The 15040-nt window shown below is 37.3% G+C and overlaps 1 protein-coding gene across 1 annotated transcript in view; it reads left to right on the forward strand.

Moving 5' to 3' along the window:
• The window catches only part of fw (CUB and Sushi multiple domains furrowed), a 68553-nt gene that overhangs the window by 37315 nt on the left and 16198 nt on the right, over positions 1–15040 (forward strand). Inside the window, exons 2-4 of the mRNA XM_034983609.2 lie at positions 1995–2174; positions 2709–2918; positions 4297–4392. Coding sequence (XP_034839500.1) covers positions 1995–2174; positions 2709–2918; positions 4297–4392 — 486 coding nt within the window. The remainder of the gene's footprint in view (positions 1–1994; positions 2175–2708; positions 2919–4296; positions 4393–15040) is intronic.

Raw genomic sequence — 15040 nt, forward strand, 5'->3', positions numbered from 1 at the left:
GTTATTGGTACTACTATATTAGTTTGATTAAAAATCAACCTCTTTTATGATGCCAGTTTTAGTGCTAGTCGATGGTCATCACTCATCCGGTAAAACCAGTTAAGTGTAGTTTACCAAGATTCTAGAATTTAGTTCTTAAGAGTAGATTTTTTTAAATAGTGAGGTAGGCTTATGCTTGAGAAACAGAACAATGATGAGGTCTATGTAGGAGCACGTTTGCCTAGAAGATGTACACCTTGCCTTGAAGGTATTCAAGTTATACTTGGCAAGAATTACTTACGGACGCTGTAAGGGCATTCCATATCTTAGCGGTTCGTACGGAACTTAAAACGTTTCGTACATTAGATGTCGATCACGTAAAGGTGCCAACGTTTACAGTTTCTCGCTGCTCTGTGGTATAAGAGTAAAGGGGGAGTAAGGTTGTGATGTTCCTAAGCACATTCTCCAACTACTACAACTAGGTGACATTGCGACGATGCTGTAAGTTAAGCCTTTTTGCCTGAGGGACTGATTGATTGCCAATAATTCGCCAATGTAGGTCTTCGGCACAGCGAAACCCTGCTCACCGCCACCGCTGAAAAAGATTAGTTTGAGTTTTTACAAAGAAAATGCTGCCTGCAGCTTGGCTCCATTCTACTCGTTCTGCATTGCGCCTAACTCTGACACTATTATATTTCGTATAGTACCAATATTCGTGACGACGCACGATGTTAGTTCACGATCCCCACTAGGTGGACGGACGACATCAAACGAGTCGCAGGGAGCCGCTGAATCCAGGCGGCGCAAGACCGTGTCGTTGTGGAAGTCCCTACAAGAGACCTATATCCAGCAGTGGACGTCTATTGGTTGATGATATGAAATGAAATGAAATGAAAATCTTTTTTTAAAGAAAAGATTTTCATATATGATAATGATGATGATGTTGTAACAAACAAAAAAACACTGTGCCTTGGCTCCATTCTACTGTCTACCAGTCTCTACCGTTGTGCATCACGCCTTAGACACTACGACGCACGATAGGTAGTATAAGTAGGTACCTCAAGGCATACGTAACTTTGAACCAAATTTGGACGTCATTAATATTTTACATACGAACATAATGTAGGTGTTGTGAAATGCATTATTGACATTGTTACTTAACGCCAGTTATATTTTCGCCTTTTAGTGGTTAGGGACAAAGTATAAATTAATAGCCGTATAACCAATTTTAATTGCCCTGTCGCGTAATCATTAATGGAGAAGCATTTTACGTTAATTGGTTGTAGCCATCATAAAAGGAGGCAAATCAAAAGTTCATATTTTGAGTTTATTTGATTCGGAACTCATTTAAAATCAGGATTTCAGCAATAAATAATGTTTTACTTATTTTGTACAGAAGTAAACTCGACGCAGAATAATTATACCTCTGACCTTTAGTATTCCAGTTGCAAAGCAGACTGGACTACGCTTTAAGCATTAAGCCGTTTGGTGGCAATTTCTGTACGACTGTGGACTGAAACGATGGTTACATCATCTTTGTAAACTACCCATATTAAGCAAATAATAATAATTTCATTTCATTTCATTTAAACCCGATGCTGCTCTATCTATTTATAAGTAGACATTATCTTATGTGACTGTAATGATGGTCACTGCATACAAATTGAATTCCACATTCGCAATGATTTCATCGTCACAAAAATTACATAATATAGCTTTCTTTAGCGTACGATGTATAGATAGTTCAATCCATGAAGACGCGCCCCACTATTTTACATGCGGGGAAACTACGGGGTGCGGGGAGTATTTTTTACCCAATTTATCTTCGTCTGCGTGTGCGTGCGTGTGTGTGTGTGTGCCCACATTGCTGATTTGCGCATTATGATAGAACTTGCTCTAACAGTACATAGCTCACTTGCACTGTAAATTATTGGGACAAAGAGAGAAGAAGAGAAGTCATCCTCCTCATCTTTTTCGAAGCAGAGCGTTTTCTAATTACAATGTTTTTCCATTAGGCGATCGACGTTGTGGTCACCCAGCAGTGCCGCCAAATGCAAGAGTATCTCTGAACACTACGGACATCGTGCCCGGAACCGTCGCAATCTACGAATGTGACGAAGGGTACGAACTCTTCGGAGCACATCAAAGGGAATGCACGCCACGAGGTGATTGGTCCGCGGATATACCATTTTGCGGTAAGTGCAAAGCAATTTCTTACTTTAAAAAATTTAAATATCGTATTTTTTCGATATTTTGCACGATAAATCAAAATCTATTATGCATAAAAACAAAAATAAATCTGATGATGGTTTTTAATTATTGTTGATGGTTGTTAATATTGTTTACTAGAGCATGGCCACGACTTCGTCCGCGTGGATTTCGATTTTTAATGGAACTCTTTGATTGTCCGGGTAAAAAGTAGCCTATATCCTTCCCCGATATGCAAGCTATCTCTGTGCCAATTTTCATTAAAATTGGTTGAATGGATGGGCCGTGAAAAGCTAGCAGATAGACAGACAGACACACTTTCGCAGTTATAATACTTTAGTATGGATAACTTCATGGTATGTGGTAACAATATTGTGTGCTGTAAAAAAAATCAGACTTCTAATATTCAGAATAATTACTTAGTAATATAGGAACTATTATCTGGGACATGACTTGTAAAATTGCCACTTTAGGTTTCATGATTTCGCAGATGGTAGTTTTAATACCTATTATCTTTGCAGGCACAAACGTGGCATTTCGAAAGCCTGCGAATCAATCGACAACCGTGAGGGGAGGTAGCGCCAGTAATGGCAACGATGGTGAAAAGACAACTGAGCACGATGGAAAACAATGCACCGAAACACTGAGGGAAGCGTCTCCTTGGTGGCAAGTTGATTTACTTCGCCACTACGCCGTCAAAGTCGTCAGAGTTACTACCAGAGGCTGTTGTGGTAAGATCTCAGTTACTATTAACTTTATACTCAACTATGGCAAGATCAGCAATCTACAGCGACAGTTTTTGTATACGCAAAAACCGGAACACGTGTCTAATATTTTTACATAAAGAATAAACATACTAAAATTTATTTTTCTTCTTAGGAGAAGAATAAGCGTCAGTAGGACTACCGATGCTTCACTCAAATTTTTACCCATTATAAATGAAGGAGACGGTACCAGTCGTATCTGAGAACATCTCTCCAATTAAGTTTCATATAGATGCACTTAACTTTTACGAGTGCATATATAAGTTTCGTCACAGTCGGTAAAACAGTGTTTGAAGGCAATTATAGTAGTATGCAATAATAACAAAAGCACAAGTACCTACAACACTTTTTGTGAACAGCAATATTGCGCAAAACTGCGCTCTAGCTTACAAATGAACCATTATCTAATCTACGCTACAGCCAGTTGTACTTAGATTATTAGATCAAGAGATGCAAACCTCATACATCAGGCGTCACAAAAACGCATCCACCTTCTAATTTTAAGTAATTACTGAGACGTAAGATTAGAACTCATTAACACTTTTTAGTAAACATATTTTTTAGATAGAATTCAGCGTTAGTTGACTCTAGATTGAATAATTATATTATACGTATGGTACGCGACAGGTCAAGATGTCGGTGCGGGATAGCGTGGGACCATGGGGGTGTGCGATTCGTCACCACCTCGATTGCCATTTCAACCTGTTGCGTACTATGTTTCTAGTGCAACATGTCATGGGCCATAACTAGGCATTCATTATTATGGTCGTACGATTTTGAAATTCGTCAATTTTGTTGCTTTTACGTAACCTACGTTTCTTACCAATAATTGTTAACTACTGAATCGTAAACATGTAACAAAAGAAAACTTATCAATAGTTTCTTGTGAAAAATGTATAAAGGTTATGAAAGGTGGTTTTGATTCAGAAAATAGTTTTAATTCTTTCTTAGTGTGGTTCTAAATTATAAATAAACCCATTGATGTAGAACGAATCAATAACAATAATTTGAGCTGTGGGGAAAATTGAAAATCATAATGTTTCTAGAACGAGCGCTACCATACATCATAACAGCCCGACAGTTTTTTATTATTTTGACATGTTCATATGTTCTCTTTCCAACGGCGAAATTGGTAACTGAAATGCTGAAATTATAGTGTAGTTTGCATGAGAATAGATGATCATGGTACCATTGGGCGTCTCTGATGATGAAAATATTTAAATATATTTGTATGGGAACGTAACAATCGTTCGTCAGATCAGGTATTTTAAGAATAATAGGTAGAAGGGTAGTGTTTTGGTTGTTGAACATTATTTTAGTAAACTAATTCATAACTATCCCGCAGGTCACCAGCCGCTACAAGATCTAGAAATTCGGGTCGGGAACAGCAGTAGCGATCTTCAGAGAAATCCTCTATGCGCCTGGTTTCCGGGAACGATTGGTAAGTAAACTTCAAGATAATTTGATAATAATTGGTATTATATCCAAACCCCCACCCTCAACGGGTGTAGCTACGCCTCAATATTACCCGGATTAGTATATGGAGAACACCTCGCAACAAAAAAAAAGTGTTTTAAATACAATGATAAGTTACTTAGCTTCTCACCTAGACCATACAGTCTAAGATGGAAGTGGCTAACATTGAAGGAGAATGTCAGTTAAATTTTATGAAATCCTTATTAAACTCGGTTTCTACGCTGTATTGTACTGGACCATAGCGTTTCGTGGGCACGTCTTCGCCGGTCTAGGGTACATAATTAGTCACGGCTGAAAAGACAATTTAGAAATCATAAATAGCCGAATTGCCCCCGCACGCACATATATCCAATCCAATCCAATCCATCAGCCTGTTTGCGTCCACTGCTGGACATAGGCCTTTCCAAGAGCGCGCCACCAAACATGGTCCTCAGCCTTCCTCATCCACCTGCTCCCCACAACCTTCTTCAGGTCACTGGTCCAGCGGGCTGGTCCACTCCAGAACACGTCTGCCCCATCGGCCGTCGGTTCTGCGACAGACATGACCTGCCCATTGCCACTTCAGCTTGCTAATCCTTTGAGCTATGTCGGTCACTAATCCTTTGAGCTATGTCGGTCACTGCGACTCTTTCTTTCTTCTGCGATAATGTAACCTTAATACCTTCAAATTATACACACTGCGCCAGATAGGTTCTTTTTGGTAAATTTATATTTTAAGATACAAAAAAAAATGGGCAGGACTGGTTTCAAGAGAAATTTTTTAAAGGTCTTATGATGGTGAAAAAGTAGCTTATATCCGATCAAATAGATGATGTCCTTGACTTTTTCGGTGTGGATTTAAGTTTTTCAAAATCCAGCGCCAATATAAGAATATACTTTGTTTTTATACCTTCTTTATTAGGTATAGACCTACGTATTCGTATGGCGTAGGTAATGGTATTTCGTAAACTAAGCGTAATATAATAGGTATCATTAAAAATATTATTATTATTTAAACTACGAGCCAATAATATTATAAACTTTAAAAATCTGAATAGATTTTACTTGCGCGTGAGTGTATGTGTGTGTGTGTGCCTAACCATAGAAATATTATGTCTAGGTAAGAATTGTTATATGAAAATACAATTCCCACATTTTTTGTCAAACATAATCAGCATATTTATTGCTTTATTTTAAATAGCTATGTTTATTCTTGTACTAGATGATGCCCGCGATTTCGTCCGCGTAGATTTATGTTATCAAAAATCCCGTGGGATCGCTTTGATTTTCCGGTATAAAAAGAAGCCTTTTTCCTTCCTCGGGATGCAAGCTATCCCTGTACCGAATTTCGTCAAACGTGGTTGAACGGATGGACGGTGAAAGGCTAGCAGACAGACGGACAGACAGACACACTTTCGCATTTATAATATTAATATGGATAATTGCACTTTGAAATGTTTGTAAACATTCATTGTCGAACATGACATAGTCGAATTAAATTTTAAAAATTATTCGTACTTTCTAAATAAAATAGAAGGCCACGATATCCGATTTCATTTGTTAAACCGAGCAGGATGCATGCGTGTATATTTTCTACCCTGGGGCAGTAATCATTTATCGACCATTGCCCGTGGCGGCAGACTTGCGCAACCCCTCACCCCTGTCAGCTCGATCGCTCAGATTTGGGAGTCTTTCACCATATTTACCTATCTATTATTAGGTACTAGCTATTTCCCCACGGCTTCGCTTGCGTGGCTTAAGGGAAGAATAATTCAGGTTTAGTTACAATACTTTTTGATGAAAGGTTATTTATTTTTATTTTTATTGAAAATTTAGACAAAAATGCTTAAAAACTAGTATGATATCGCGCGGAAACTGTTCATTTTGCCGGAACAAAACGTATCAGCTCATGTCACTTTCCAGATTCTCCACAAACTTATATTATGCAAAAAATAACCTCAATTTATAGCTCTGTTGCAGCGTGATTGAAAGAAAAGCCAACAAACCAAAAAACCAACACATTTTCCCATTTTTAACAATATGGGTCGGGATATTGTTTTTTGGCTTTGACTTGGCTAAAGAAATTTAAAAAGCCTAGCCAATAAACAAGAAAACCTAGACCTCACGATGCCGCCAATCTTTATCATTTTCTTGTTCAGATTTTTTTTTAAATTTCTTACTCCTTTTAGTAGTAGTACCAAGTAGAGATACTTGTCTCCCTTTTTCTTGTTATCTTCTTTTAATGACGTAATTAAATTATAATATTAATTACTAATCCATTAATGCCATTTCGGTATCTTTATTGAAATTATGTTTTGTATTAATTAGCTATGGCCATATTAAAAGCTATTCCTCTTAGAGGATGTCTACTGTCGCCTCAAAGGCTTTGCGCATTGCAAAAGAAATTCAACCAGTTAGTTTACTTGAGTTTCATTAAAAGCTAACTTTTTTTCTCTCTTTGGAACTGTCCTACGGCTCTCGGAATATTAAAAACGATTCCTGGAATATGCATAATATTCCATTACATTTCATTTAGATTACTGGCCAAGAGGCGCAAATATGAAACCCTCGACGGGAACTTCATATTCGTGCCTTTTGGTGTGGATACCTTGTGACATATTCCTATATACTACCATTTGGCTGATAGAGGGGGTACACACTTGACTCTAATAAAAATTAACACTTTAAAACATCATATTTTACAAACGGATCTAGTAATGAAAAAATGATGTTCCCAGACCCACAGTATTTTAAAAGACCTATTCAACGATACCCCACACTATGGGGTAGACGAGAAAAAAAAGTTCATCCCCATTTTACATGTAGGGGAGCTACCCTAAAAAAAATATTTATCAAAATTTTATTTCACCACTTTGTCGGCGTGATAAATATTTATACCCATGCCAAATTACAGATTTCTAGCACTAATAGTCTCTGAGATTAACCGAGGACGGACGGACAGACAGACGGACGGACATGGCGAAACTATAAGGGTTCCTTGTTTACTACGGAACCCTAAAAATTCAGCTTCCCTATGTATTGTGTTTTAAAATGAGTAAACTCGTATAAGTATTTTATTTATGAGTTAGGTGCTATTTATATGTATACCTAATAAAAAGGCAGTTATTTTTAAATCACAGACAGAACTTTAATTTTTTATTTAGATAAAGTATGCAGAAACTTGCATTAATCAATCAGAAGAAAGTGGAAATCTTGTCGCAAATGTTCACAAGCTCTCTAGTGCCGCGGCTACTTGGGAACTGTGACTCTATTTACATTATACTAGAAAAGCGACGATGCTACACGATGCGATGCCGGTACTCGATCCTCGGTACTGGTAGATATTTATAAAATCCCTAACCATTATGATAAATGCGAAAATATGTTTGTTTGTTGGTTTATTGGTTTGTTGGTTTGTCCTTCAACCACGTCGCAACAGATTGACGTGATTTTCAACATGGGTATAGTTGAAGACCTGGAGAGCTACTTTTTATCCCGGAAAAATCAAAGAATTCGCAGGCATCAGCCATATGTTCACATAAAAATCGTATACTTTTTCACCCGACTACGAGATGATTATGAGTTCGGTTCAGTGCGTACGTCAGTAGGTACATACGTTTGTGTGAAGATATTGGTCCCTTCATAATTAGCAACTACTCGACAAAGTACCCATGAGTCTTAGACAAAAAGTGCTGTTGACTTCGTCATAGCGTTCCGAGTTTCATAGCCTGTAGGTAAATAAATAAAAGACAGTGGCAAATATCAAATATGGCAAACAAAAATAAATTAAAAAATAGGTGGGTATGTACTCATACACGAAAATATGAAATTTCCGTAGTTTTCACCTATTTTCTTGTCGATTTTTAGCGCCTTCAACTTGATAGACTCGATGCTTTACCTGTTGCATATTCTACATAATAGGCATACCTAATATGCAAAACGGATATTAATAAAACCGTTACATTTTATGATACTTAATATAGTAAAAGTGTTATGTAATATCCAATAAACAATCGCTCTCGCAGGATACAGGATACTCTACAAGATATAACCCACTATGTACCTATTGTAGCTTTAGTATCTACCTATTTACTTTTACTTTCGATTAGGTACTTACAGCAGTAATTGGCGCGAAGTAACCAACGCTGCTGTTCCGTTAACTAATGTTGCCAATTATGTCAAAACCGTTGACTGGCGACTTTTCGAAAGCGTCATAGCGCCTTCGAAAAGTCGCCAGAAGTCGCCATGCGTCGAAAAAGCTTAAAGTCGCTAGAAGTCGCAGGATAGAAAACAAATACATAATAAATGGCGATTTTTTAAATATGTTTTTTTAATAAAATGAAATATTTTTTTATAAAATCCAAATTTATTTTCATTTTTTATTGTCAAGTATAAAATATATAAGAAACGGAACTGACTTTTAGAAACTCTCATTCTCGGAGACAGAACAAATTATCTATTTGACCGTGATATCCATTTCATAGGTAAAATATTTTTCAACAAAGACACTTTTCAAAAGTCGCTAAACATTATTTGCCGCTTAAAGTGATAACAAGTCACTCACGCCTTCGTAATGTCGTCAAATCTAACGACTAAGTCGCTAAATTGGCAACACTGACGTTAACAGACTTTGCTGCCGCGGTTCACACACGATTATTACACAAAGTGGACTGTAGAGTCTCATCTTAAGGTAGTCGTGGCCGTGATCTGGAAAATCTTGTCGACAGTTATTGTTGGGCTGATGACAGCACATTGTAATTGCTTGTCATTGTGTTAGTAATGTATAGGCTTGCAGGAGGTGGATGAAAAGACTATGGCGGTAGTATTAATTATTTAAAAAGTCTAAACCTAGTGTTTAATTCTATAATTGAGAATATTCTGATATTTACATTCCCACATCTCACGGTGCCGTCGTATTTTGCCGCGAGCTCTAGCGTCGACGGAACCGTGGGAAAGAGTGTTGCGCTAGCTCACTTAGCGTCAGCCGCTGGCTTCGCCTGCGTAACATGTTCATAATGATTGTTATTATTATATAAGTTATATTGTAGATAGGTTTTAGGTACCTATAGTAGGTACGCGACAATACCCTGAATGCAATGTCGACCTGTCGCGTACTCATACATTCAAGTGCTTAAAGGCTGTTTTACGCCGGAATCAATTCGGCATACTACCAATGGAAACGAAGTTAGTGGCCCTAATAACCAGGCGGAAGTCTATTTTATGCCGAGACAACATCGCGCTGACCGCTGTAGAATTGGAATTACTAGGTTCGACTCTGTCAACGATGCCATACCTACCTGTTTAAATCTATAATATAAAAATGAATCACTAAATATGTTGCTCATCGCAAATCTCGAGAACAGCTGAACCGATTTCGCTAATTCTTTTTTTATAATATTCCTTAAAGTACGAGGATGGTTCTTACCTAGAGAAAAATTTAATTCAACCTCCCTCTCAATTTTCTAAACTCCACCCGAGCGAAGCCGGGGCAGGTCAGCTAGTAATGTATAAATTATTGTATCCATGCGGACCTGTAGCATGTCGTAATGTAGCACTAGTATGTTGCTCCAACGTGACTGAAGTATAAAAAACTATTCAGCCAAATGTATGAAATTGTAGCAATATAATAAGCAGTTTTCGTACTAGGGAGGCATTATACTACTTAGCTGGTTATATTCTGAGCTGCTTTATATATAGATTTGCGATTAAAGCACCATGCATGAATTATCCGCGGCACCCTTGTAATTTGTTATATGTCAGACCTTGCAGAACTAACTTAGGAGGTAAACATTCCGGCATTCCTCGAATCCCTGATCTCTATAATAACAGCGTGCGTAAACAGAGTGAAATAGACATATTATTCTCTAATAGCTATGCTCAAGTTGGGTGAAAATTTCTAGATATAATATTATGTAATACGAAGTAACGATTAAAATCCATACTAACATTATAAATGCGAAAGTGTGTCTGTCTGTCTGTCTATCTGCTAGCCTTTCACGGCCCAACCGTTCAACCGATTTTGACAAAATTTGGTATAGAGATGGCTTGCATCCTGGGGAAGGACATAGGCTACTTTTTACCCAGGAAAATCAAAGAGTTCCCGCGGGATTTTGAAAAGTGTAAATCCACGCGGACGAAGTCGCGGAATAATTATGTAATTATGTTTTGAATCTTTTTGTAAACATTGTATGATAAATCTCGTACGTGAATAATAATAATTAATCCTTATTTGGTCTGGTGGGGGGCTTCGGCCGTGGCTAGTTACCACCCTACCGGCAAAGCCGTGCCGCCAAGCGATTTAGCGTTCCGGTACGATGCCGTGTAGAAACCATGGGGCATGATGGGTTTACTAAAAACTGCCATACCCCTTCCAGGTTAGCTCGCTTCGATCTTAGACTGCATCGTCACTTACCACCAGGTGAGATTGCAGTCAAGGGCTAACTTGTATCTGAACAATAATAAAAAGTATTTAATATGTAATTTAATTTTGTTACTTAGTTGTAGGAAATGTATGATAATTTGTCACTCCCTAAGCATGCTGTGATTACCTTTAATGTTTATCATTTTGCGAAAGCATTTTGTAATATTTAAATTGTTATATATGCACCTAAATATTGTAAGCTGTTGGTAAGCCCAACAAAGAAAATAAAATAAACCAAAAATAAAATATTAATTATTATTGTATACAACTCGTTCACATTTCGGCGGCTCACGTGAGTGTCGAGCAAGCGCGGTGAAGCGCACAGGAATTACATAATTGTAAACAAACTTACTTTTATGTAACCGAATAATGCGTTTCACATACTTACCAGATAATTAGTCCAAGTAGGTAAATACCTACCTACTCATGAGAACTTTTTGATTAGAATAGACAATTGAACACAAAGATTGTATGATAAGAATTAAATTCTGGTAACATCCTTGTTGTTTTGTATACCTAAATTAGATACATCTTACCCATAGAAATACCAAAACGAAAAATAAATTTGTAAAAATTTAAAGTTATTTTATCTTATTTTTATGGTTCCGTGCCTCAAAAGGAAAAAAGGAACCCTTATAGGATCACTTCGTTGTCTGTCTGTCCATCTACCTGTCCATATCGTGTCTGTCAAGAAAACCTATAAGGTACTTCCTGTTGACCTAAAATTATGAAATTGGACAGGTAGTTCTAAACACATTTTTATTTAAAACGGCAAATGTCTGCTGTGGGACGCGACGTGCACTAGCACCCTCGCGCCAATCTATCTGGACCGGACGTCGCGGGAGGCCTGCGCCGCTGCAGAGTCCGCTGCCGCGAAGAAACGGGCTAAATATGCCCCTCTTCTGGGGAAATACCTCTTTGTTCCACTGGCGGTGGAGACGTTGGGTTGCTGGGGCGAGGAAGCGAAGGGTTTCGTGCGTGACATCGGCCGTCGTCTAAGGGAAAGAGGTTGCGATCCGCGCTCTGGGGCCTACCTGGTCCAAAGGTTGTCCATCGCCATTCAGCGTGGCAGCTTAATGGGCACCTTTGGCCCAGGGGCAACCAGGGGTGGACGTTTTGACGACGTTAAATTTTAAGTTGGTAAGGTTAATTTAAGTTTGTATGTTTTATTTTAATATTTTTAAGAACTTTTAATTTAGATGTAAGTTTATTTAACAGAATTGTGTTATTATAATTTAAAATACATAAAATACTTTTTATTTATTTTTATGCATACTAGTTTTTGATTTATCGTACATAATGTCGAAAAAATACCTGATTATGAAACCTTTGATGCATGAATCTGACTCGCACTTGGCCGGTTTTTCTGAGCTATAAATTCTCGTAGCTGAATAACAAGTTTTATAAATACATGTTAATGAGCATCTTACTTGCTATTTTATATATTTTTATTTTGTAAGCTGTTTGTAAACTACGCAAGAAATAATTCTTTTGATCATTTAGCTTTTATTATAGAGAGCGAACCAGCGCGTGCCAGACCTTCGTCTAAATATATCAAAGAGAAATACCACTCACTGACTGACTGACTAATCACGAAATCTCAGAAACTATAAAGCCTACAAACTTTAAATTTGGAAGGTAGGTTCTATCTAGGACGTAGGTGTCAGCTAAGAAAGGTAAAAAGGTTTAGGGTGTGAAAGGGGTGGTCGAAGGTTGTATGAAAGTCCTATGTTTTGTTGACATTTAGGTTATTAGTTTTAAATAATAAAAATCTGTATAAGTCAATTTGGGAAATCTCCCCCCTTAAGAGTAGTAAAAAGGGGGGAGAAGTTTTTATAGAAAAGTTTTAACTATTGTTATTTTTACTTGAAATTTGGAAGGTAGGTTCTTTCTAAGGGGTAGGTATCAGATAAGAAAGGATCTTACTAAATTCCCCCCCTAAGGGAGTGAAAGGGGGGGTCGAAGGTTGTATGAAAGTCCTATGAAAAAATACAAATAGACAGCTAAATACAGACTGTAACTTTGTATTAGAAATTTGTAGGTACATATTTTTGTATTTAAAAAACCGGCCAAGTACAAGCCAAACTCGCGCACCAAGGGTTCCGTACTACAGCCGTATTTTTTCAACATGTCGTACGTAGTGATGATGATTAGAAGAGATAGACTTGTAAGATAAAAGTAAAACCTGCCTTGGCCACATAGAATCAAACTACATAATCAGAATAATTGTGTTAAACTGGTATAAATTATAATAAGGGATTAAAAAATTGTTGAAAGTAATAACTGCGGAATTTAAAAAATTCTGAGAGGAATTATACTCTCAGAATTTTTTAAATTCTGCAGCGTGCGTTAATGTTACCTACTTAAAACCGCCCGCCGGCCTGTGAGTTGTAATTTGCAATACTAATCACCATTAATTACTGTCGTCAAGGAAGCGTCAGGCCATTGTTAAGCTGGGCCTTGGGCATTTAAATTTACATGTATTTTTTGTATACATTCAACATACCTACCAATCCATAGGTATTAATTTTCTATAAGTGCCTAGGGCCAGTTCATTAATAAATAATTACATATTATTATAACATAGAATAAGTTCCTTACTATAGTTACTAACACAGGTTACTAACATAATATTGTGGACCTTTGTTGTACCTAATAAAATAAAGATACATATATTATATTATATGTTTGTACCTACTAGCTGATGCCCTCGGCTTCGTATCCGTGGATTTAGGTTTTCAAAAAGGGAACTCTTTGATTTTCCGAGATAAAAAGTAGCCTGACATAGGCTACTTTTTATCTGGGAAAATCAGATCTCTCTCCAGATCTTAAACTATACCCATGCAAAAATCACGTCGATCCGTTGCTCCGTTGCAACGTGATTGAAAGACAAACTAAAAAACCAATAAACCAACAAACAAACACTTTCGCATTTATAATATTATCGGTACCTACTGATTATACCGGCTCACCAAAGAATCCAAGGTTTTGAATAACATTTTTCTCTCTGTAACTTAAATAGTCTTTGAAGGCCGTTGGAATACGTTTCAACTATCCACATTCATATTGATGTTCTGAAGGAAAATCTTTGAGTTCTAGTAAATGCATACTTCTCGAAGCATTTGTCCAGTCCATCTCCATTTAAGTATTTTTTGGTTTGGATGACTACATCTTCGAGTTTGGTGATTCGTCTTAAATCTTTGCATCTCTTCCTGTCCTTTTGGTAAATCCCTAACATGCTGCGTTCCATGCCTCTTTGGCAAGTCCTAATTTTTTGAAGAGTTTTCTGAGTCAGCGCCCATGTTTGGCATCCGTAAGTCAGGGTAGGAAGAATGCATAAGTTAAAGAGTTTTCTTTTTGAAGACATAGGGTATTAGTTGTTCTTCATTGAATGACCTTCCTTGAATGACCCGTATTTTCTCCATGCGTTTGTCACTCTTCTTTCAATCTCTTGATCCATTTTGATTACTAAACGAAATAAGTTGCCCAAGGTATACGAGTATATGAGTCTACGTATTCTATCTGTTCGCCCTCCAGCAGTATTGTTTCAGTGTTCCCATTGGTTATAACCTTTGTCTTTGATTGCTTGAGCTATAACAGAATGGGAAGTTAGTGATGGCTCAAAGCGGAAAAGGGGTAGACAAAGTAAACGCTGGGTAGACGATATAAAGCAGGCAGCGGGATCACTATGGACAAGAGAAGCACAAAACAGACTCTTATGGAAAAACCTGCAGGAGGCCTATGCGTCAGAAGACGCGCTGATCGGAAAGAACTAAAGTGCGACATTTAAATTATGCAACTTTTAAACGTAAATTCAGTAATAAAGGCTTTATTTATTTATTCTTATTTAAATGCATACTTAGTAAAAAAGTCCCATAGAAAAATCTAAAGAGCCTCTCGAATATTTTGTTCGCCGGCCATCTTTTATTTGCCAGCTCATAAAAGGGCTAGAATAATATTTGTATTAAGACCATGCCTCTATACATTATGATAGTTTTTGAGGGCACTTGGATAGGTACTCCAGTAAATTTTACACTTTCATGACATTTCGTATTTTACCTGTAAGAAAATCTTTGAGTTCTATGTAAATGCATAATGGAGGCAAAAAGTTTCCCCATCATTTGGAACCCATAGGTCTCACGGAACTTACTTTAGGAATCGCTGATATAACCCCTATCAACTCTAATTTAATTTATTTCAGATTTTTCACTTT

The sequence above is a fragment of the Maniola hyperantus genome, chromosome Z (assembly GCF_902806685.2).
Source record: "Maniola hyperantus chromosome Z, iAphHyp1.2, whole genome shotgun sequence".
NCBI classification, from domain to species: Eukaryota; Metazoa; Arthropoda; class Insecta; order Lepidoptera; family Nymphalidae; genus Maniola; species Maniola hyperantus.